The sequence below is a fragment of the Sciurus vulgaris genome (genome assembly GCF_902686455.1).
Source record: "Sciurus vulgaris genome assembly, chromosome: 9".
Taxonomy (NCBI): domain Eukaryota; kingdom Metazoa; phylum Chordata; class Mammalia; order Rodentia; family Sciuridae; genus Sciurus; species Sciurus vulgaris.
This window is the reverse complement of record NC_136469.1, coordinates 141,412,282-141,435,200: the sequence shown is the minus strand read 5'-3', so window position 1 is coordinate 141,435,200 and position 22,919 is coordinate 141,412,282. Positions and strand designations below refer to the sequence as shown.

Here is a 22,919-nt window from a genome sequence, read left to right as displayed (position 1 = left end):
TAGGACACTAAAGGGTTGCTGAGCCTGGGATGGTCACTGCCTCTGCCAGGTCCTCTGAGTCACAGACACCGAGGCTGGATTCTGTGTGTTAAGGATTTATAGGGGGAATTACCCCCAAGGGAAAATGATGGGGGTGGAGAAGAGCGGGGCGGTGGGAGGCTTCTGCCGCCACAGCGCCAGCCCCTCCTGGCCAGGGCTTCCGGAGTGGGACCGTGGGACACTGGCACCCCCCAGGCCAGAGCAGTCTGCAGAGGGCGAGCCCCACTGGCTCCGTCTGGAGTCCCGGGCCCAGACCGAGGACACCACCGCAGAACAGGCTGATCCACTCACCTCCCCTTCCATTTCCACCTCTATCGAACACCATAGCAACACGCAGCCCATAATGAGGACAGGGACCAAAGCCACGGCGGGCCAGGGCAGCTGGCTGCATCCTGGGCTTCCTCGCCCACCTGCCTGACTCAGCTCAGCCCTCCGGCCCCTCACTCCAGGGTGTACCCAAGCATGCCCCCCAAGCCTTTGTGAAGTTGCGTGCCCAAATCTGTGCCACGCGGAACAGGCGGGCAGGAGGGTGGGGGCAGGACACATTCCCTTGGGCTGAGGAAGCCACACTTGAGAACAAACCCACGACCTGTGAGCCGGCACTGTGAATGCCACCTGCAGGGTGGGGTGGGGAGCAGCGGGAGCGTCCTTGGATGGGAGGTGGGGGCTGGTTCGTCCTTGGATGGGAGGTGGGGGCTGGGTCTGTGAGCCTTAAATTGGCACCTTAACTAGGCCTGGATCTTCTCAGAGATCTAATCTCAGGTTAACTGGCCAGACCTGCTGCTGCAGGGATGGGGGTGGGGTCTGCATTTGGCACACGTGCCACCAAACAGGGCATCCAGGACACAGATGCCATCTGCCTTAGGGCACCTCTGTGCAAGGACCCTTGAGCAACACAAGTGATAGTCCATGCAAGCGTCCTGAGAACCCTGCACAAAGGACTCAAGCTGCTTAGGAGACCCTGCGGACGGACGCGGTGTCTCCTGGCGCCGCCAGAGGGCACTGTTGGGTAACTTTAGAGATCCCACTGGAGCCGATTAGGGCTCCAGGGTCTCCACCTCCAGCATTAGAAAACAGGGCTGCACAGCTGCTTCCGGGAAGGAGCAGCTCGTCCACCAGCAGGGTCTAGTTCAGGTTTTGAGAAAGCAAAACTCACAGCCCAGAAAATCCCCGACGGGATCTGAGCCACCCAGGCCCCAAACCAGCACCCATCACTTTGGAAATTTGTGGAAACACATTTGTCACACCCTGGGCTTGGCCGGGACAGGCACACTTTGCCTTAGACCTGTGGACAGTGGCCCCCAGGACACTGGGCAGTCCTAGAGACATCGTGGGTGGGCCTGCCATCTCATGGGTCGAGTCCAGGGACGCTGCTAACCACACCATGAGACACAGGACAGCTCTGGGCCCCGTCCGCCTAGAGTGACACAGCGGGAGGCTCTCCACATCCATGGGTGTACTCAGGACTGAGATCTGGGTGCACCTGTTAGGAAGGTCACAGACACACCCAGGGAGGCCAAGGTCCCGGGAGCTTTGAACAGGTGGAGCTCATGGACGCCATTTGAGAACCAAGTTCCTCGATCACAGAGGCTCCCAGCGAGCTGGTTGCTGGTCGGTAGCACTGAGTACCCCCGGGCTCCTGCTGCACAGCCTGTGACGGACAACTCTCCCAATGGGCCAGCAGGAGCTCATGCCCCCAGGCACCCTGGTTTTGGTTTGGGTCTGAGATAAGCGACCCCATCTTCCAAGGGGTGATCTCACCAGTCTCCACAGGGCCGAGGCGGGAATCTCCCACCCTGGTGGTGGTGTACATGTGGCTGGTCTGGAAGCTTCTGGATGTTCTCACCATCCATCAGGAGAGGGAGGTGCCCCCCGCGACTCTTCTCGGAGGGGCTATGTCTGGTAGAAGGACTTGCCCCTCCCCGTGAAGCCTGGGCTAGGCATGGCCTCCTACTGTGTGCTTCCCTGCGCTCTGAAGAAGAGGCCTGCTGTGGTGGACATGCGTCTGTGGGTCACTGGGCCCAGCTGGGTCAGGACAGGACTAGACCCCAGGACTCCATGGTCTGTGTTATGGTTTGGATGTGAGGTGCCCCAAAAGCTCCCGTGTGAGACAATGCAAGGAGGTTCGGAGGAGAAGTGACCAGGTGGTGAGTCTTAACCACATCAGTGAAGTAATCGCCCGATGGGACTGAGTGCTAATTGATGGCGGGGTGTGGCTGGAGGAGGTGGGTCCCTGGGGGTGCCTTTGGGGTATACACTTTGTATCTAGTGCCTTAAAGGAACTTTTCCTCCCATAGAGTTGTTCTGGCAGGTGCCTTAGTCACAGCAGTGGAAAGCTGACTGAAGCAGCCTGAAGTGCGCTGGTCCAAGACACAGGCTCTGCCTTGCTGACCAGTTCTCAGTGCTGAGCTGGACAAAAATACCAAAGCAAGGAAGTGATCCTGATGGGAATATCGTGGCAGCCAATGGCAGGGTGGGGGTGTGGGGGGTCAGGGACAGTGACCTTGGGTCTAGGAAACACAGCAAGCCTGAGACCCTACCTGGCAGCATGGGGCAGAGAAGCTGGGGAGCAGAGCCCAGGGCTGTACCCAGGTGAGCTCAGCTTATGGCAGCCTCTGGACACGGGGGTAGAGCTGGGTACAGAAGGCCAGGGCAGGGCGACCCTTGGGAGGTCGCCCAGGGCAGGAGTCGAATGGGTTGGCACCCAGCTAAGAGCACTCCGAGGCTGGCCCCGGCCTCTCGGGTGTGGCCGTTGGGGGCAGGCCTGCACCCTCCTCTGTCCTCTCCCAGCATTGCCATGTCCCCAGGCTGTGGCGGGGGGTGGGCCCTGCACACCCAGGCCCAGGCCCACGGGCTGCCTCAAACTACAGGTTGCTCCTCCTCTTCAGCAGCCTCCTCGCGTCCTCGCCGTCACCAGCCTCGCTTTCTTGCTGACCCGGCCTTGGGCTGCAGGGCGCAGGAGAGGGTGGCGGTCAGCACTCTGCCTGCGTCCAGGCGCAGTGACCCCACTAGCGCAATGGTAGCACAGCACGGAGGCGGTTTTCACAGTGACCTGGGTGGCGATGAGGCAGAGCCCCGGTTCCGGGGCACGCGGGCTCCCACACCAGGCGCCTGGGCCCTGCCAGCCCACGGCAACTGGCACAGGTGGCGGCCAGTGCTGACCCTGGAGGAGGTGGCTGGGTGGTTCCAGCTGGACAGCAACAGGGTGGCGGCAGAATGGCTCCCCTCAGGGACAACTGCAGCAGCTGCAGCAACGCCCGCACCCACGGTGTGGCCAAGCCTCGCACTCAAAGCCCGGCTGCCCATTCCTTCTCGGGCTTCCCGGGGGCCTTCTCACCCAGAGGCCACAGGGGGTGGTGAAGAAGCACCTGAGCGAGAGCTGGGGACCCTGTACCTGAGCGATGTGGAGGCGTGGTCCCCTGAGGCAGGGTCGCCATCGCTGGGCAGCCCCAGGTCTCCTTTCTCCCGAGGCAGAGGCTTCTTCCTTTTGGTCCGTAGAGGCTTCTCTGGAAGAGAGAGGACCCAGGGCCTTCAGAACCCCTCCCGGCCCCAGGCTGACAGTTCTCGAGCACCCCAGTGGCCAGGCGCGCCCTGCTTCTCCACGGCATCATGCCCATTTCACTGACAAGGAGACTGAGGCTCAGAAGACGAGGCTTTCCCAGGCCAGCCGCGCTGGTAAGTGGCAGAGCCGGGACTTAACCAGATCTGCCAGACCGTGTTCCCAGCACACCCAGCAGCCTTTGAGACTTGGGGTGCAGAGAGCAGCTGGTGGCGGAGCGGCTGTGCTGGAGTGTCTGCCTTCGTGGTGTCTGGGTGAGCACACCTTCAGTTACCCTCCCAGGATCAGGCCACGACACCCTGTGACGTCCCTGATTCTGTCACTGGCAGGGGAGGGGCTTACCTTCCCACTTTACAGAGGGGAACAGAGTCAGGGGTGAGACATGGCGAGCAGCAGGCCCAGCAACTGGCATCATCAAATGCGGAGAGCCAGGGCCTGCCCGGGTGCCCCTAATGAGCCTGCTCCTTTACAGATGAGGTCATGGAAGCCCAGAGAGGTTGAGTATGAGCCCGAGGCCACAGAGCCAGCCAGTCGGTGGTGGGCAGGGAGGTGGAACCCTCCCCGTCAGCCCCGAGGGTTCCAGGGTTCCCCTGTAGCAGACACCACCACTTACCCGGCGGCCCGCGCTTCCTGGAGAGCGGTTTGTTCTCAGCAAGGGGCACTCGGGCCAAGGCTGCCAGCTCAGAGACGAAGCTCTGCTCCGCGTCCTGATGTGCAAACCGGGAAGGATCAGCTGGCCCCTCCCCGAAGCTCCTCGGCCAACAGAGCCTGCCCTGTGCAGGAGCCTGGTGGGACACGTCCCCAGCAGGAGGAGGCTTTCCATGAAGTGCCCCGAGAGGCTGTGGGGCCCGGCACAGATATGAACAGGGCGAGAGCCACAAGGTGGTGGCAGCAGGACAGGACCTAGCCAGTGTGGCCCGACTCCAGAGCTGAGCGCCTGCCACAGACAGGCCCAGCCCACTGCTCACTGGCCCTGTGACCCTGTCAGTACCCTCCCCTCCGCCAGCCCCAGGTTCCCCACCTGTCATCGGGACAGTCGTGGTAACTGCCCCCTCGCTGTAGGTGGAGGCATGGGCCAGCGCGTGGAAAGCGGCCAGCCACTGTCCACCATGGACCTTCCAGAAGTAAGTGCCAGTTTCCACAGTGGCACGCTTGTCCGCATCCCTGTCCTGGCTGCCCTGCTCTGGAAGACCTCCGACAGGGCCAGCACCGTTCCCGGCATCCCCTCAGAAACGCGGGGACGCCCAGGCTATCACTTTCTGTCCTGGGTTGAGCTCCCATGTGCTCTGGACAGGGTGCAGGCCTGTCGCCCCGCAGGGCCCACAGGACAGACGGCAGTCCTGATGCTGAGCAGCCCGCCTGGTGGTGATCTGCACACATAAGATGCTCAGTTTTCTGCGCCTCCTGGGATGTGACCAGAGGCCACCGGGGCCGTGCCGCCCAAGAGGCTCCTGATCTCTTGGGCAGCTGCGCAGCACCAGCCAGTGGGACGGGGGTGACCATGCACAGACGGCTGAAGGCTCTGCACCTGGCACAGGGCCCCCACCCAGAGGCCACGCTGGCCCATGACCATGACCTGGCCTCTGCTCCTCTCGAAGCCGCCTGCTAAGGCCGCTCGGGCTCTCACCTGCAGCTGCGCCTCTAGCTGGGCCTCCAGCTGGTCCAGAGCCCTGGCCTTCTGCCTCTGTGCGTCCAGGCGGAGCTGCTGGGGCGTGGACAACTGGGCCAGGAACTGCCTCTGCCGCGAACACAGCCTGGTGGGGAGGGGTGGTCAGCACTGCCGAGCCGTGGGCACTCGGAGTCTCCACACCAGCCCTCCCAAAGGGCCACCATGCTGTGGAATGAGTGACCCGTAGGTGCCACTGATGCCTGGGGTCTGGGGACCCGAGAGCAGCTGGCCCAGCGTGGGCCCAGTTTACAGCAGCCACACACTGAGGCCACCGTCCAGGCCCTGAAGAGCAAGGAGCTGACAAAATTCTGCACACACGTTTGTCTCGATCCTCAGGGTAGCTTGGGGACATCAGCAGGACAGAGAAGAAAAGCCAGGGGAAAGGAGAAGCTGAGAAGCGGGCTTGCCTGGGGTCACGCAGCTGCCAGGTGCTGGCAGAAGTGGCATATTGTCCTGAGAGAGCCATCTTGCCCAGGGAGGAGCATTCTCCTGAAAGGACCAGCGGCCCGGGCCACATCCTGATCTAAAATCTCAGAACGGCCCTGCCCGTCCCTTGGGAAACAAACAGGGGGCTCTTTCCTAGAGGGAAATCTGAGTGAGGCAGCCCCTTCCTCTGAGAGGCAGGAGACAGAGCAGGGCAGAGTTGCATCCGCGAGCCCAGGGGCCCCGCCTCCCTCTGGGGAGCAGACTGCTCCCCTGCCCCTCAGCTGGCTCATCTGGCCCTCAGCGAGGGGCCTTCAGGCCCTCCTCGCATTCCTCGGCCTTCCTCCTCTTCGTCTCTGAGGTGGACTTTCTGAAAAGGCTGAATTTCTGGACCTGAAGGCAGAAGCCCCTTTAGCACCGGCAGGCGGCTGTCCACACGGTGTCCCCAAGGCACAAGATGCCACCCGCTTCACGCTGTCTTCGCACGGCCCGCTCAGCCCCTCCTCTGAGGCCGCCTTGCTCTCCACACCCCTCTGGCAGCACCACCGACCCTCCCGCCTGGGGTGACTGGCGGACTTGGCCCCAGCCCTCAGCTCTGCTAGGAGCGGCAGTGGAGCATGAAGGAGTGAGCCTGGTGACAGCCCTGCGGAGGCCGAGCCTCACCAGAAACCCTGTCCGTGGATCCACGAGACAGGCAGAGAGGGAGGGAGGGCCTTGGCGCCATGCCTGGACCCGGCACACCCAGCTGACGTCCCCCTTCCCTATGCCAGGTGGGGCTGGCCCAGGGGGCCCGGGGGCCTCTCCTCTTAGGTCGCCCAGGGCAAAGTGAAGTCCTCGGACCGCAGCCTTCCGGACCCCTGGGTCGGGGTGTGCGTGTGAGCAATTCAGATGCCCAGGCTCCCCTCCTCCCTGAGTCCCAGTCTTCAGATGTGGGGCCTGGAATTTGCAGGCCCAGTGAAAGCCACCTGATGCTTCTGTGCCCAAATCTGGGAGCTGCGGCGCACAGGTGTGGAGAGTCAGAGGCAGCCCAGACCTTGCAGTGCAATAGCGGGCCTTTGCTGACCATGGCTAATGGCCAGACGGAGAGGCACGGGGGGTGTCAGGCTCAGTTTGATCCAGGAGCTCCAGTGCTTGCCATCTATGCCAGTTGCCGATGAGCAGCTGGCCTGGACTCTGCTACGTGCCAGGGGTCCCTCTCCTCCACTCCTATGGCTGTTGCCTTTCTGCCACTTTTAGTGGCAGGACAAGGCAAGAGATCCTCTGTGGTCCGGCATGTCCCCCAGCACCCCCATGGATTGACTGCTGATTCCTCACTCATGTCGCTCTCCCCAGGCCCCGAGCTCCTGGACAGATGGCAGGCACAGCCCTGGTACCCACCTAGTGGCCAAGAAACAGCAGGTGCTTACGAGGGGCACACTGGCACTGCACCGGCCTGCAACCCACAGGAGGTTGCCTGCACGCGCCTGCAGGGCTGTGGCCTGCCTGGGGACACCGGGTGGGCAGGCGAGTCGGCACCCCCAGGACAGACCCTGACCCCGTTCGCGCTGCCTGCACTGGCGTCCCTGGAGACCGTCTTCTGCACAGCTCTCCGAAGCTCCGGGGCAGGTGGTGCCTCGCTGGCCCTTAAAGCCACAGGCGTATGGCCTTCCCTCTGCTGTGCGGGTCACACGACGTCCCCAGAACTGGCCACTTCCCCGTTCATGTCCCTAAGCATGCTCAGATCCCAGAGCCCTTGAAGATGGCAAGGGAGGTGTGCAGGCGTGACGAGGCACAGACGCGAGACTCCTGCCTGAGCCCGGTGCCGGGCGGTCCGGCCACAGCGGCTGAGCCTTGGAGCAGAGGAGCTCCGCCCACCCAGGAGAGGGCAGCAGAGGTGGCAGAGGCAACCCCAGGCGTGAGCAGTGTTTGTCACTGCTGCTGGTTCCCAGCCAGGGACCCAGAGAGGACCAGAGAGAGGGTGGCCCCTGTGACAGCCGGCAAGGAAGTGGCTCAGTTCTGCAGCAACTGATCATGCTCGGAAATGGTCTCCCCAGGGCCTCTAAGAAGAGCCCCGCAGGCTGACGCCTCCGTCTCCATCACGTGAGACCCAGAGAAGCCAGGAGTCCAGCCTCCTGAGCCACGGGTGAGGCTGTGGTCACGGCAACAGCCACGTGGGAAACACCTGTCTCTGCTCCCTTCGGCTCCCTCTCTGCTTCCCAGGTCACCCCAGATGAACACCTGATCCCACACCCACCCCAAGGTCGGCTGCTGGGGGAGCGAGAGCAGGAAGGAGAGCGGAGGGGCTGCTGGGGCTGTAGGAGCCACCCGAACCCGGATGCCAGGCGCTAGTGCAGGTGCCACTGTGCACAGGGGGCAGGCAGGCCCAGGGCCTTCCCTGCTGGATGGGGGACAGAGGACCCCGCATCACTGCCTGGGGACCCATGGCCTCCGCGAGCCTTACCTCTGGTGGACAGCTGGGGAGGTTCCGGGAGCCGCGCCTGCCGTGTGGCTCCTGGGTCCAGGGTCGCCGAGTTCTTGCTTTCTCCACAGCTTGTAGCCGTCAATTCTGTCACCTGGACCACAGGAGATAGGACAGTGGGCCACGTCACAGCAAGGTCACAGACTCTGTGGCTGGGCAGTGCTGGCACCAGGGCTGAGCAGGACACACTCGTGTCCACCCTGCATTGCTCACCCCAGTGCTGGGACAAGCGTGGCATGTGCAAGAACCCTGGGGACAGCCACAGGCAGCTCTGGACAAAGCAGCCGCCCCTCCAGCTTTTCTGTGAGTCTCGGGAGGGAGGACAGAGGATTCAGCACTAAAGCACCAGGAGCAGCGAGCTTGAGGAGCGCAGGGCGGGCAGAGGCAGGCAGGAGCGCCCGCAGTGAGCCAGGGTGCCGGCTGGCACGGGCTCTCCAAGAAGCTGGGGCTCTGCCCTTCCTCCCTGCCCGTTCTTGTTTGTGGATTCAGATGCTCAGAAAACGCAGGTTTTAAAAGCAATTCAGAGTGCCCAGGTGCCCTGGGCTCCTGGGGCCAGCTCAGTGCACGCCTGTCCCCAGCAGGGCTGATACGGCACCCCACCCAGGAGGGCGCCTGCTTCAAGGCCCCACCTGCCAGGCAGCCCAATGCCCAGCAGCTCTGGGGCGACGTGGGGGTACTGCCCTTCCCTGGCTCTCGGGCGCCCAGGGGCCGCTGACCTGGCTGGGGTACAGAAGCTGCGCGGGGATGAGCTCGGCCCACCCTCTCTGTGGCTCCCGGGAGGGGTGGGTTGATGGGGAGGGGTCTCCGTGGACCCTTATGTTCCACGGTCTCCGGGTGCTGGCCGTGAAGCTCCGCGTGAGTCAGGGTCAGGGAAGGGCAGTGAGAGCCCGGAGGATGCCCAGGGCAGTCCGGCCCCTCCCACAGAGCGGAAGCTGAGAGCTGGGGAGGGGAGGTGGTGTGCCCCCTTTCCAGAATGTCCTACAGTGGCCCGTGGTCACATCTGCCTCCTGCTAAAGGAACCCAACTCTTCTCTGGAAAGCCGCGATGGGGCATCTGGCGCCACCTGCCCATGTCTGGGTGAACCCAGAGACAGAACCATTCACCTCTAAATGGGGGCTACTGGCCTGTCCCAGACGGTGACCTTGCCCTGCCTTCCCAGGGTCCTATCTCCTACTGATTCTCTGCATTAAAAACCTTGTTGTACTGTGTGCATGTTTCTTTACATGACTTTTAAAAAGCATTTGGGGGATAAAAAGAGGGGGTGAATAAATACATGAAAACATTTCAAAATTAAATCGTGCCCAGTTTGGAACACTTGACCCCCACTTGTGGAATCTGGCGGTCTCCCGGGCCCAGGCAGCTCACCCTGCAGGGTCTTCAGGAGCTGCAGCTTCCTCTCCTCGTGGTCCTGCATGACCCTCCCCACCTGCTGGTAATAGGCCTGCACCAGGTGGCCCACGCTGGCGCTGGTCACATAGACGCTCTCCACCACCATCTCCACCAGCGTCCTCTGTGGGGAGGAGAGAAGGACGGGCAAGGCGGGAAGGTCACGGGGAGCCACCGTGCCAAGTTGGGGCTGGCTCCCCCTGCCCGGTTCACATCTCCCACTTACTCCCAACCCAGACTGGCTGGGGACCAGGCAGAGCACAGGGCTGGTGGCAGGCAGAACCCTGCCGTCGGGGGACACTGGGCCTCGCCAGTCTCAGAGGGAGGGCAGCCCACCCTGCAGAGGGGAAACTGAGGCGGGGGAGGCAGGCAAGCTCAGCAGGACGCCTGAGGACCAGTCTGGGTGTGCCCGCCCGCCCACCCAGTCCCTCCTGCCTGGGGACAGGGCTGGCACGTACCCTGAGGTCATCCCTGTCCTTGGCCCGGCTCTTGGTGGCCGCGTTCCTCGCGTGCCCCAGCAGTGCCTGCCCAAGGGCCCGCTCCGAGTGCTGCTGCAGGAGCTGCCCAGCTTCCTGGGCCTCGGCCAGCAGCTGCTGATGGAGCTGCAGCCGTGTCTGCTGTGCCTCCTCCTCCAGCCGGCTGGCCTCCTCCAGGACGCGCGCCTCCTGCAACGAGGCCAGTAGCTGCCCTGCACGGCGGAGGCTGCGAGACTGGGAGACTGCCTCTCAGTGGGTGCAGACTCGGCTGCACCTGAGTCTCAGGGCCATGTGCGTGAGCCGGGGATCAGCCTGCTGGGTCTGAGCCCAGCTCCGCCACCTACCTATTATCCTCCTTTGGATCTGTTAAGACCTTCCGTGACATCCCAAAGCCCCTCTGTGCCCTGATGGCAGTACTGTTCTCCCTCTGATTGGCTTAGGTCTCCTGGCGCACCTCACTGTGGCACCAGGGCACCAGGCCGTGGGGCGCTGACAGGTGGGTACTGTGATGCGCTCAGCCGTTCCTCCCCAAGGTCACATGTTCAAGTTCTAACCCCAGGGCCCCAGGACTGACGCATTTGGAGACAGGATTTTTAACGAGGCAGTTAACTTAAAATGGGATCATTAGGGTGGTCCTGATCCAAAGTGCCTGGTCCTCAGTGAAGACAGGGCAGGACACAGACAAGCACAGAGGGACAGCCACATGAGGCGTGAGAACAGAGGGGACTGGCCTCCCAGGAGCAGGCACGCCACTCCGGGACCTCCTTTGTGCGGCCTCCAGACTGAGACCGGAGCTCTGCCGTGTGGGCTGTGGCCGTGACCTTGCTACAGAGCCCGAGCAGGTTCACAGAGCAACTACGGGGGCAGGGTCTGGGTTTGGATGGACACGGCCCAAGACCCAGTGGGGCGCTTCCGGGGGCGCTGGGGGCTGGGGTCGGGCTCACCAGGGCCTGGAGCAGCTGCCACCGGTGCCCGTCCCGACAGTGGGAGGAGCCCTGCTCCAGCGCCTGCTGCTCTCGCAGCTCCTGCAGGAGGTTCTTCTTCCCAGACAGCCTCATCTGGGCCAGGGAGGCCATAGTGCCGGCGCGGAGAGCCAGCCTCCGGAGGGTGGAGCACAGGAGCAGCTCGTGGCCCTGCAGGATGCCCCGCGTGGACCTGTGGGGAGAGCAGCCTGACAGGCTGGCGCCCAAGAAACGCCCTGGTACCCCATGGAGCCCACCGCGCGGGACGGGAGGAAGCCCCTGTGCTGCCTCTCAGCCACCTGGTGGCCACCTGCACCTGTCTTCAAATTACTCCCGCCCACGTTCCAGGGCATCTGGGCAGGGCCCTCAGCACATACCCAGTGGATTTCAAACTGAACACACCCCACACTGAAACTGTGAGCCAATCTGAGTTCACATCCCAGTGACTCAGGGAGACAGCCTGGGTCCACCCAGGAGGCCCAGCATTTGGTTTCGTGACGTAAGGTGTTGGCTATGGGGCTGGCAAGCTGGAGAGCGCCTGGGCAGTCTGCATGGCAAAGGGGAGGCCCGGCAAACAATGGGGCTGGGGACAGGGAGCTCATCCTAGAGAGAAGGACGTGTCCCTCACGAAGACCTAATGTGACTGGGCTAAACTCCCCAGGGGGTGGAGCTCATCTGCCACCGTCTGAAATTCCTGCTGGAAGAAAGATAAATCCCCTTAGACGATGGCCTCATTCAGAGTCTTATGTTCTCTCTACAATTGTTCATGGATAATGTCCAGCAGTCAATGAAAATAACCAGACATGAAAACAGATAGAAATTAACCCAAAATAAAGGGAATAAAATGGGCAGCAGAAAAATAACCATAAGATACCAGATTTTGGAATAATCAGGCAAGCATTGCAATAATTATAATTTATACACTCAAGGAATGGATAAGATGAAGAATCTTAGCAGATCATTAGAAAGGATGTAGAAAGTCAGAAACATTCTAGAACTCCCAGCACGACAGCTGACATTTAGAACTCCACAGACTTCAGAGCAGAGAGGACACATCCAGAGAGACAGGGAACTAGAACTCAGCTCAGAAGAAATCCAGATGTACCAGCGTGCCAAGGGATGAGAAATACTGAGTGTGTGGAGTCACGTGTGTGGAGAGGCTGGAGCCCAGCAGGACAGTGGCAGAGACCGGCAGGAGGGACCAAAAACGCTAGGGGTGAGCACCGGAAAGACACCGGTGACACCGGTGGCTTCCAGGGCTCTGCGGATCTACCACGCGAGCACAGACACGAGACTCCACAGGCTGGTTTCTATTCCACGACTCCTAAGTGGGACGACTGGGTTCTCATGCTGTCAGAGAAAGCTCACCCAGGTGGGTTTCGGGTGGCCTCCGCACACGGCGCAGCTGATGTGGCTTTAGAGAGGTCACACAGGGCCTGGGGTGGAGCTTGGGGGTGCAGCACTAGACTAGCACGTGTGAGGCACTGGGTTCAATCCTCAGCACCACATAAAAATAAGTAGAATAAAAATTATTCTAAAAATTATTTTAAAAGAAAAAAGAAAAAGAGAACACACACAGACCACACAGGCGTTCAGCCACACCACACTCAACGGGTGAAACCGAAGAACAAAGGAAATCTCAAGTGCATCCAGAAGCAACGAAGTCTAAGACAAGGGACCTTTTAAAGAACTGAAAAACAACCAAGAGAAGATTGAACATATGTGCTGATCTGGGTGTTGGAACTGACCCCAGTCTGTCAGCATGGGGGGGGGGGGGGGCACCCCTCATGGCTGGGTCAGGGCTCTCATCAAAACAGCATCAGAACTTGCCCCCCTCACCCCCCGGCCCCCGCCATGCAAGACAGAGCAAGAGGGCGCCACCTCGGAAGCTGAGAGCAGCCCTTGCCAGGCACAGAAACTGCTGCCACTTGATCTTGAACTTCCAGGCTCCAGAATTGGGAGAAATCAATTTCTATTGTTCATAAACTACCCAGTCTCAGGTACTTTGCAATAGTAGCACACACATACCCACGGAAAACATTCCTTACAAACGAAGGTTAAGCCATTTTTAGACAAAACCTTAGAGAATTTTTTACGAGTTGATCTGAACTGAGAGGAACCTTCAGGCAAAAATGATCCCAGAGGGAAACTTAACAACGAAAGGAAAGAATCAAGAACAACATAAAGGGTAACTGTGTGAATAAATCTAAACGAACATGGGCTGGGTTAAATAATGACGACCACGCCCTGGGACTGGAAGTAGAGAGCCAAAGCCCACGAGGACAGAAGAGCGACCTTCAGAGAGGACGAGCAGGTCAGGTGCTGGCACCGCTCAGCAGGCAGTGACATCTGACTGTGTGGTCCATCCTGACAGGTCAGAGAGGCCGTCTGAAATCTCCAAATCACCGAAAGCACAGACGAGCAAGACGTGAGGAGCGGCACCCGCTCATCTGTCCCTCTCTGCGGTGCCTCTGGGTTACCCCGGCCTCAGCCCCATTCCTGTGTCTTGACTAATCCAGACTGGGTTCCTGGGAAAGGCCGGGCAACTAAAACAGCATATCGGTCATTTTTATCATAAGAAATAGGAAAAAGAAACATTTCTCAGCAAGTTGGAGAAATCCTATTGTACTGCTAGAGCAAAAATCTGAAAAGTGAATACAAAAATTGGTAAGTGTAGCTTGTTGTAAATGGATGCAAGAGGTCTCTGTGGGGAGATGGAAACGTAAATGTGGATCCTGGTGATGGGTGTGGAGATTCACTAAAAAAATCTGTGATGACGTGTAAATTACATCCCCAAAAGCTGTTGCAAAAAATTCCTACAAAACATGACCCTGGGAGGTAGAATCATCAGCCCCATTTTGCGGAGGAGGAGACTGAGGCCCAGAGGCTGAGAGCCTAGTCATTCACATTCAAAAGAGGCAGGCGGGGAGGCCAGCCTTACAAAGGCGAAGACTGAGGGGCGCGGGCTGTGCAGAAGGAAGCCCCCTCCCAAGATGGCCCCACTCACTCTTCGCTGAGGCCACCCAGGCGGCCCAGGACTCCCTGCAAGGTGCTCTGGTGGTCGTCCCGCAGCTGGGTCTGCAGCACCGTGGACAGCGCACACTCCTCCATCCACACCTGTGCCACGGGGAACAGAAGGCACTATGGTCACCGCGCAGGAGCCAGGCCAGCTGCCTGCGCTGGGGCTGGTTTGTGTCTTGCTTTAAAAACCCTTCCTCCCCGATTCTGTTAAAACCTTCAGCTCCACCCTGCTCCTCTCTGGGAGGTCGTATCGCAGGGAGAGACGCGCACCTCAGGCAAGATCAGTGCACCTGAGGACTCGGCCATCCAGATGAGTCCTTCGCTGTCCCCTTTCTGCAGCTTTGCAGAAGGCTCTCTCTCCAGCAGCCTGGCGGGCCTCCCCCACCCACAGAACACCATGAAACACAGTGGACGAAGCCCCTGCCGTCCACTGCCATTCTCAGCCTGGGGGATTCCTCGCACGCCCAACCTCACAAAATGACATGGCGTCACCCAGAAAATGTTGTTTAGATCATTCTCTTGAGTCCTTTGAGGAGTTAGAATAATCTAAGGGTAAACAACATTCTAGAAAATTCGACACCATCTTGATTCCTTAAAAGGCAAATTAACGTCGTCTCTAGAGCACGCAGGGGTCTCGGCTGTGCTGAGTCTGCAGAGAAAGCCAGCAGCAGGACTGGAGGGTGACAAGGCCAGAGGGATGGAGCTGCAGCGGTCACGCCAGCCCCAGCAGGGCCACACGCAGGCTGCCGGTGCCTGGAGTCAGCAGCTGCTGCAGGGCCCTCGGCACCCACCCTGGACATGGCTACCAGGTCATGCTGTGGCTTTGTGCTTTTGGTTCCAAACTTCCACATGTTACTGGGGGACAGGAAAGGGCACTAAGGGTCATCAAAGCTGGGTACCTGCACAGGACTGGACAGCGGGTGATCCGGAGACCTCAGGTGAGTCCTGAGGTCAACACTGGGGTAAACCCTGGAGTCCAGGGCAGGGAGGGACTGGTTTTCAGAATCCTGCTCGAGGTAGGCCTCACTGTGAGGGAGACCTGGGACAAAGACCTGGGGAGCATGGAGCCAGCGCGGCCAGGGAGGCGCCAGGCAGGGAGCCAGCAGGTGGGGTTGGAGGCATCAGGTCTGACAGGACCTGAGGAGGACACTGACCACCGGGGTTTTGAGCAGAGACGTGACTTTGGCTTGTCATTGGTGGTGCTGATGATTATAAGATGCCGACTATTTCAGGCCTCACTAAGACAGAAAAATCATCGCTGGTGAAATTAAGATGCACTTCAATTTGAGGGATGTCAAAGGACTCTTCAGTGTGCATCCTAAAGATGAGTGACATGGGTGTGTCTTGGAAGTTTCTCTCTGGCTGGGCATTGAGAATCCAGGGAGGGCAGTGCTGGCTGCTGCAATGAGCTGGACAAGAGGCCCAGTGGCTTTGGTCACTGTGCTGGGCCAGAGATGATGGGAAGTGTCCACCTTCAGGGCAAGGCTGAACGTAGGGCCAGCCAGTGGGGTGCCCTGTCCACAGCACACAGGGTGTGAGAGAAAGGGGAGCAAGGTATTTGCCCAGGTAAGGGGAGAGTGTGACGGGCAGGTTGGCAGGAAGAGCAGAGGTGCTGTTTGGGGTGCGCTAGATCACACGCCTACTGACCACCTGAATGAGACTTCATCTAGAGAGTCAAGTTCAAGGCAGGCTCGAAGCTGGACATGAAAGTCTGGGAGTGGCGAGTCCTCAGTCCAACAGCTCCTCAGGCTCCGAGTCCTGCCCGACAGGACTCCAGCCTGTTTGAGTTCGGAAGAGGCTCTTCTCAGCCCAGCCTTCAGAGCAGACCCAGCCACTGCTGTGGCTGCAGCCTCGAGTGAGACCCTAGGGGGGACCTGGCCAAGCCTGGCCTGGACGTCCAGCCCACAGACACTCCGCAGTAAACAAATGCTGCTTTGCGCTGAGGGGGAGTGAGCCAGGATTCTGACTGGAAGACGACCCCAGGGCTGGCGTTGTCTATGCCAGGCCGAGAGCCTCACCTGCCACCCTCCCTGTTAAAAACGCAGACTTCCATGCAGAGGTTTAGTAGTTTCCTGCAGCTGCTATAACAATTGACCACAGACTTAGTGGCTTAAAACCGCGCATTTATTATCTCACACTTCTGGACATCAGTAGGTCCTAAGGGATCCCTCTCCTCGCCCTTTCCAGCCCCTGGAGGGCACCTGCTGTCCTGGCTTGGAGCCTCTTCCCCATCACGGCATCAAAGGATGCTGCCTGAGTGTTTCTTACACACGCTCCACTGTCACTGCAAGGACCCAGCGAGCACTCGGGGCCTGGCCAGCTAAGCAGTGAACTCTCTCCACCTCAAGGTCCTGATGTAATCACATCTGCAAAGTCCTTTTAGACTTGAACCTGACTTTGGTTTTAGGGAGCAGGGTGTGGACCTCCTGAGGGGGGCATTGTGCTGCAGGAGCCCAGAAACCTGCGCCAGAGTGGATGAGGACCTGACAACACCTCTGTGCATTTCAGCAGTTCCTCAATTTCACCGACTTCCATGAGCAACAGATCATGGGGCCACCACTGTTAGATTCTGGGCAGAATCTAACGTGGAAGGGCTGTTTGTGGTCTGGGTCTGCTTTTGGTTTTCCACAAGACGAAGCCTCATCTGAGCCACAGAAAGTTCATGTCTCACTTTCTGTCATCAGTGAGGAAACATGGCAAGTGGGAGACGACTCGGGTCTCTAAATGCCTCGTAGTAATTGAGTAAGTCAATCACGACGTGCACGCCTTGAGCAGGCTGTCTTCGTTAGACCCGAATCCTTCCACGAAGTCATCAGCTCTTCCCCTTGCTTCTCGAATGCAAAACGACTCTCGAGAAACTTCCCCACAAGCCCAGGGAGAATCACTATCGTGTCACCAAGTAAATACATAAAAGACAAAAGAGCTAGGCACAACTGGCACGTAAATCACGTAACCGGAGAGCTGTAGATGAATCGTGGGTATTTTGTGGGAAATAAAATTCAGGGTTTCTTCAATGCCAATATCATCAGGTGATTAAATGGACATTGTGCAAGAGATTATCACATGATTGCCTCATGGCAACCTGCTGGGTATTTTGGTCCCTCATTGTCACACACGAGCTGGAGTTCTGAGACATTCCCTAAGCCATGCAAAAGCAGTTGGAGGTCGGCTCGCTGGCAGTCTCCAGCCTCTTGTATGTTTGCTCTGGCTCACACCCAGGTCTTGAGCTCTGAGGTCAGGGGCCCATCTGCAAAGCCCCGGTGGTCACTGGGGCCCTTGGTGAGCTCCAGGGGCACGCTGACTCACCTGCCAGCTCTCCAAGCCCTGGCCTCTCCACTTAGCAGATGGGACATGGAATGGCCTCGGTTTGGCATAAATTGGATGACTTTGACTTCATTTGGATCCCTGGCAGAGCACAGGGTCAGGGTGACCCTATGGTCATTTCCACAGTTGCACTGCTATTGCTGGAGACACGACACAGTCCTTCCAGAGCACCTGCTACATCTGGGCCACCGGATCTTGAATCAGAGAGTGCAAACAAATCAGGGGAGCTGTCCTCAGAGGACGCACAGCCAGGTGCAGGAAACGGGCAAGTGACTGGCAGGGCCGACGTGAATCGAGGGTCCAACAATCCAGACAGCAGGCTGCAGGAGGCCACATGCTTGCCCAGCTCTCTCCTGCTTCCTGGGCACTTCCTCCTGCTCTTCAGAGCCCCCGTCACACGCATCCATTGTCACAGCTTTTGTACGGATGGAAAACCCAGTGGAAGGAAACGGGAGTTGTTCCCTGTAACAAGCACCCAGGTGGGGGGTCCAGGGCATGGCTGTGGTGCACCACCCCCCATGGACTCCAGCTGCCCCTGCTCACTCTGCTCGCTCCTGCCAACGGCCTCTAGTCAGGGCCAGGCGGTGCCTGTGTTCCAGGCAGGAAGAAGGACTCCGGGGAGGGCCGTGCTCCTGGCGCCCTGGCTCTGGAGCTAGGGAGGAGGCGCCCTTCATGGAGCCCCAGCTTGTCTAGCGGTCAGAGCTGTGTCACTCGGCCACTGCTGACTGCAGGAATCCTGGGATAGTCGACATCAGCCTCTCAGCCTCCAGGGTGCAGGAAGCAAGGGAGAGGGAAACACGGGTGGGCCTGGTGTCCGCCACGCTCAGGAATTCCTTCTTTCACTTGGTAGTTTCTATGTTTCAAAAGTAAGACTGATGGACGTCACAATTGTTTTCTTGGCACTGAGGTCAGAAATCATCGAATGTGTCTTAATGGCAAAAATCCAGGTGCTGCAGGGCTGGTTTGGGCAGGAAGTTCTGTAGGTTGGGGAGGATCTCTCCTGTGCCTCTTTCAGCTTCTAGAAGCTGCCAGTGTGCCCAGGATGAGCTGTACCACTCCGAGCCCTGCTAGCACCTTCCTGTCCCCTCCTCTGGCCCTGACCCTTCTGCTCCTACTCACAGGATCCCTATGATGACGTTGGTCCAGCTGAACTATCCAGGATGACCTCCTTGTCTCAAGATGGTCAACTTAATCACAGCCACAAAGCCCTTTTGGCCACATGAGGTCACATATGCCCGGGGTCTGGGGATTGGGATGTGGACATCATTGAGGGCCATCATGCTGTCCATGGCACATACCCTTGGTTTTAATAATGCAGAGACGTGCACTGGGGCCCTGTGTGCTGCCCTTTGGCCACTCCAACACCCACCTTCCTTCTCGGCCCCTTGGATTCACAGCTGTCTCCTGAACGACTTGGAGGAGCAGGTCCAAGCTCTCGCACCGCCCCTGGGTGGGCGTGGCCAAAGCCTGGGGAGGGTCTTCGCAGAGCGCCCTGAGGCACTAGGGATGCCCACACCACGCCCTCCATCTCTCCTGTTTCAAACCCTCGCCGACCCGCACCGGGGCGCCCACCTGCTGGTCTCGCTCCAGGAGGTCCTGCAGGAGTCCCCACTGCCGCCGCCGGAAGCGATCGGACCTGCCCAGCCGCCTCGCTGCATCCTCCTGCACCTCCTGCTGCAGGGCCTCACACTCCGCCCTGGGGAGGCCGCGAGCGCTCAGCGTCTGCAGGAACAGGGCATCCACGCACTCCTGGAAAGTGCCCATGGTGCCACGGTACAGCTCCTGAAGCGAAAACCACACCAGGGCGCGGTCACGTCCTGCCCTGCCCTGGCCGAGCTGGCCTCTGGCCTAGGCCTCCCACGCACCCGGAGACCTAGGGTCCCAAGACTCCTGTGGCTTGTGCCTGTGCACACACATGAACACACACGTGCACAGACGCACTCCGCAGTCTTCCAGCCCTCTGCCCACCCCTGCAAGCCCCAGAACTGCCTCCTGAGCCCTCTAACCCCCACCTGGACCTCCCAAGTCCCCACCCAGATTGAGATCACAGGGTGCCCCTCCCCCCTTTCTCCCCGCCCCCACTCCTGGCATAGGAAGTTAGAACCTCAATTAACTTGGAAGACCCTTGTTCCCATCACAGTGGAAATTCCCTAGCCGGCCTTCCAGGCAGTTCTGAATCCCACCCCAGGGTCCTCTGTTGTCTTCAATGCCATCTCCGGACCCCAGTCTCTTTCTAAAAATGGTTTTTATATTATAAAAAATGCCTGGCGCTCTAGATAATAGTATGTTTAACACCTGTGAATCCACACTCTGATTTTTTTTTTTTTTTTTTACACATTTAAAACACCAAACCATACAGGCCTAGGTTCAGTGGACCCACTGTGTCCCCACCACACCTTTCCCACCCTCTGGGCACGAAGATGGCCATTTCGAAGACGTTGGCGTCTCCCTGTCCAGCTCACATCCTGTCCTGTCTCCATACTTACGATGCCCGCCAACGCGCTTGCTGTGTCAGCTCACACACCACTGGCATCTCGTGGCCTGCTTTGCTATGCAGTCCCTTACCCCACCCGCAGGTACTGCACACCTGGAACAGGCCCGCCTCCTCTGCAACTCCCCCCCCCCCCACCCCAGTCCTCTCTCTACCGAGCCTTCCTTGGGCCATGGGCTCCCACAGTCCTCTGATGAGCCTACCAGGGCACGGGAACCACCCCTTCACCCCACCGACCACGCCCCCTGTCGGGCCACGCCCCCTGCCGGGCCACGCCCCTGTCAGCAGAGACTGCATCCTCTCAGGTCTGCAGCTGTGTCTAGCAACCTCCCCAACCAAGCACCTGGCTGCAGTCCCCAGTACCTCATGCACCACCCGTACTCATGCCCGCTCCCTGTCCCTTTCCAGGAGTCTCCTGTATGTCCCTAAGCTCAATTCCAAGTCTCCTTCACTAGCAAGACCCGGGGCCTCAGGGTTGGGTGGGGTGTGAGTTAAACACCTCAACTGTCCTCTGGAGTTTGGCATGGTGGTGGACACCGGGCAGAGGGCACCCATGGGCTGACCCTGACAACACCCTGGCTCCTGGGTGGAGGCCATCTCCCCTGGTAGACAGCATCTCCCACCATGCTGTCACAGGCCAGCGCTGGGGAATGAGCTTGTGCCACACGACTCTACAGGGAGTGGACTCTGAAGCTCGTGCCGGCCCCTGGACTTTACCCCATGCACCTTTTTCTTTGCTGGTTTTGCTTTGACTCCTCCCACTGTACCAAATATTAGCCATGGGTGCACCATGTGCTGAGTTATGTGAGCTATTCTGGGGAACCCCCCCTGGGGTGGTCTTGGGCATCTCTCTTTGCTGCCATCCTCCAGCACTTAACACCCCTCCCAGCCACTGGTTGGTCATCCTTCTCATGGCCTAAGACTTTCTGAAGTACCACACTCCCTCTTTATCCAAGTTTTCCTTTCCACCATCTCAGTTGACCATGGGTCAAATATATCAAATGGAAAATTCCAGAAGGGAGCAATGCATAAGTTTTAAATCGCACTTTGGTCTGAGAATTGTGTTGAAATCTCACACCGTCCAACTCCACACTGCCTGGGATACAAATAATGTCTTTGTCCAGTGTATCTGTGCTGTATATGCTACCCTCCCAGCAGCCAGCCAGTGTCTTAGTTATCGGATACACTGCTGCAGTATCATAATGCTTGTGTTCGGGTAGCCTTTATGTAGTACTTAGTACTATGTCACAATGCCTTTGTCACTCAGCTCAGTTCAGCTCATCACATGGACGCTGTGTCATCTCACGTGACTGTGAGAATGACTATGGTGCCGTGAGAGAACAATCTTAAAACTTTTATCGCTGTATGTTTTCATAATTGTTCTTTTCTGTTATTGTTGTTAATCTCTTACTGTGCCTAAATCATACATTAAATTTTATCAGAGGTGTGTATGTATAGGAGAAAACACAGCACATACAGGACTCAGCATCATCTGAGGTTTCGGGCATCCCATGGGGTTCTCAAAACGTAGCCTCGAGGATGAGTGGGGACGACTGTCAAAATTTTCCCTGGTTACCTCTGCACATGCAGGGTCCAGCAGAGTGGCAGGCAAATTGCAGGTGACAATTATAATCATCAGTATTGATGAATTCTTACCTTTGCCGGTGTCATTGACCCTGTTCCTCTCGAAACTCATGCAACCCTCATGGCAGTCCAAGAAGGGGGCTGTTATAATTGCCACCATTTCACAGGTGGGGAGCGGAGGCACAGAGCAGACAGCCGACGGCCGGCCCTGGCCCCTGCACTGTGGGACTCATACTTAGCTAATGTGCTACCTGGATAACTGTTTTTTTGAAAATGGAATAAACGTACTGTCAGCCCCTGGTGTGATGTATGCACCTAGACCATAACTTGCTGTGCTCAATGAATTTAAGTTAAATTTAATTCAAATCGCTGTTCATCAAATTCAATGAATAGCTGGACCTTTGTTCAGAATAAAGTGACAATGTCCAAGGAATAAAGGTCCTGCATTCTTCTGAAGAATGCAGAGACCCTGCCTGGAAATGACTGACCACGTAATCCGAACTAACCCTCCAAGAAGATGAGTGAAGAAAATGTCAGGACTCCTGAGTAAGCCAACATAAATGTCCCTCGACAGTGAGACCACGTGGACCCAGGCCTGGGGGCAGACACCGTGGGCTGCTCTTAGCAGCTGTTCTGCCTGGGGTCCTGCCTAGCCCAGCTGGCTGGTAGGGCCAGGGGAAGGGGGCTGGAGTTGCGGCCATCATGGGTGGACCTGGTGAACCGCTCTGTGCTCAAGCTCAGGAGCCGGAAAGCCGCCCTGGAGAAACTAGAGTGACGTGGAAGGAAACCGGCCCGCAGTGACCTCCACAGGGCCGTCAAGTCATTCAGCTGCCGGCACTGTAGTCTGGGTCCGGGACGCCCAAAGGTCCCTGTTTTAAGGTATGGGTCCTCAGCCTGGTGCTTTGGAAGGTGGCAGAAACTTGAAGACGTGGAAGGGGTTACGTCACTGAGGACGTGCCCATGAAGGGTACTGTGGGACACTGGTCTCCTCCTCTCCTAGCTTCCCAGATGCCACCAGGTGAACAGCTCACTCCCCTGCAGGCTCCCCCCTGAGGTGCTGCCTCCCTGCAGGCCCGAGAACAGCAGGACTGACTGACCATGGACTGAGATCTCCAAAACTGGGAGCCCAAACAAACATCTCCTGTGTAACAGTTGTTTGTTGCAGGTATTTTGTTATAAAAATGAAAATCTGACTAGCACATCCAGGATACCCAAGCCTTGATTTCAAACGAAGGCGACACTGGACCATCGGGAGCCCTAACATAGAGCAGAAGCAGGAGAAAACCCTCTTTGGAGAAAGAGGATCATCGTACACTGGACCAATTCTACGGGTAAATGTGCAAACCTGGAATATCGTACATGAAATATACAGAAGACAAGACAGCATGAGGAGACGGGGCACTATGACCAAAGAGCTACACAAACAACAGGCATGAAAGCAAACCCACAGGTACGGCAGAGCGCAAAGACAAGACGCAGACTTCCAGTGTCTGCCCTTCCCGTGCTCAGTGTGCTAAGATCTGCCTT

General features: G+C 58.4%; 1 protein-coding gene across 3 annotated transcripts in view; it reads right to left on the bottom strand.

Moving 5' to 3' along the window:
* Positions 1-1,821: 1,821 nt before the first annotated feature.
* The window catches only part of EVC (EvC ciliary complex subunit 1), a 60,833-nt gene continuing 39,735 nt past the window's right edge, over positions 1,822-22,919 (bottom strand). For 2 of the 3 annotated variants that reach the window (XM_079154332.1, XM_079154333.1), the window contains 10 exons: positions 18,890-19,099; positions 13,980-14,089; positions 10,955-11,165; positions 9,993-10,199; positions 9,514-9,658; positions 8,131-8,242; positions 5,226-5,352; positions 4,212-4,305; positions 3,434-3,545; positions 1,822-2,985 (listed from right to left, as the gene is read on the bottom strand). In XM_079154332.1, the coding sequence (XP_079010458.1) occupies positions 2,904-2,985; positions 3,434-3,545; positions 4,212-4,305; positions 5,226-5,352; positions 8,131-8,242; positions 9,514-9,658; positions 9,993-10,199; positions 10,955-11,165; positions 13,980-14,089; positions 18,890-19,099 (1,410 nt within the window). In that variant the 3' untranslated portion in view covers positions 1,822-2,903. Of the gene's footprint in view, positions 2,986-3,433; positions 3,546-4,211; positions 4,306-5,225; positions 5,353-8,130; positions 8,243-9,513; positions 9,659-9,992; positions 10,200-10,954; positions 11,166-13,979; positions 14,090-18,889; positions 19,100-19,944; positions 20,008-22,919 lie in introns of those variants that run through there. The other variant, XM_079154334.1, reaches the window with a different exon arrangement.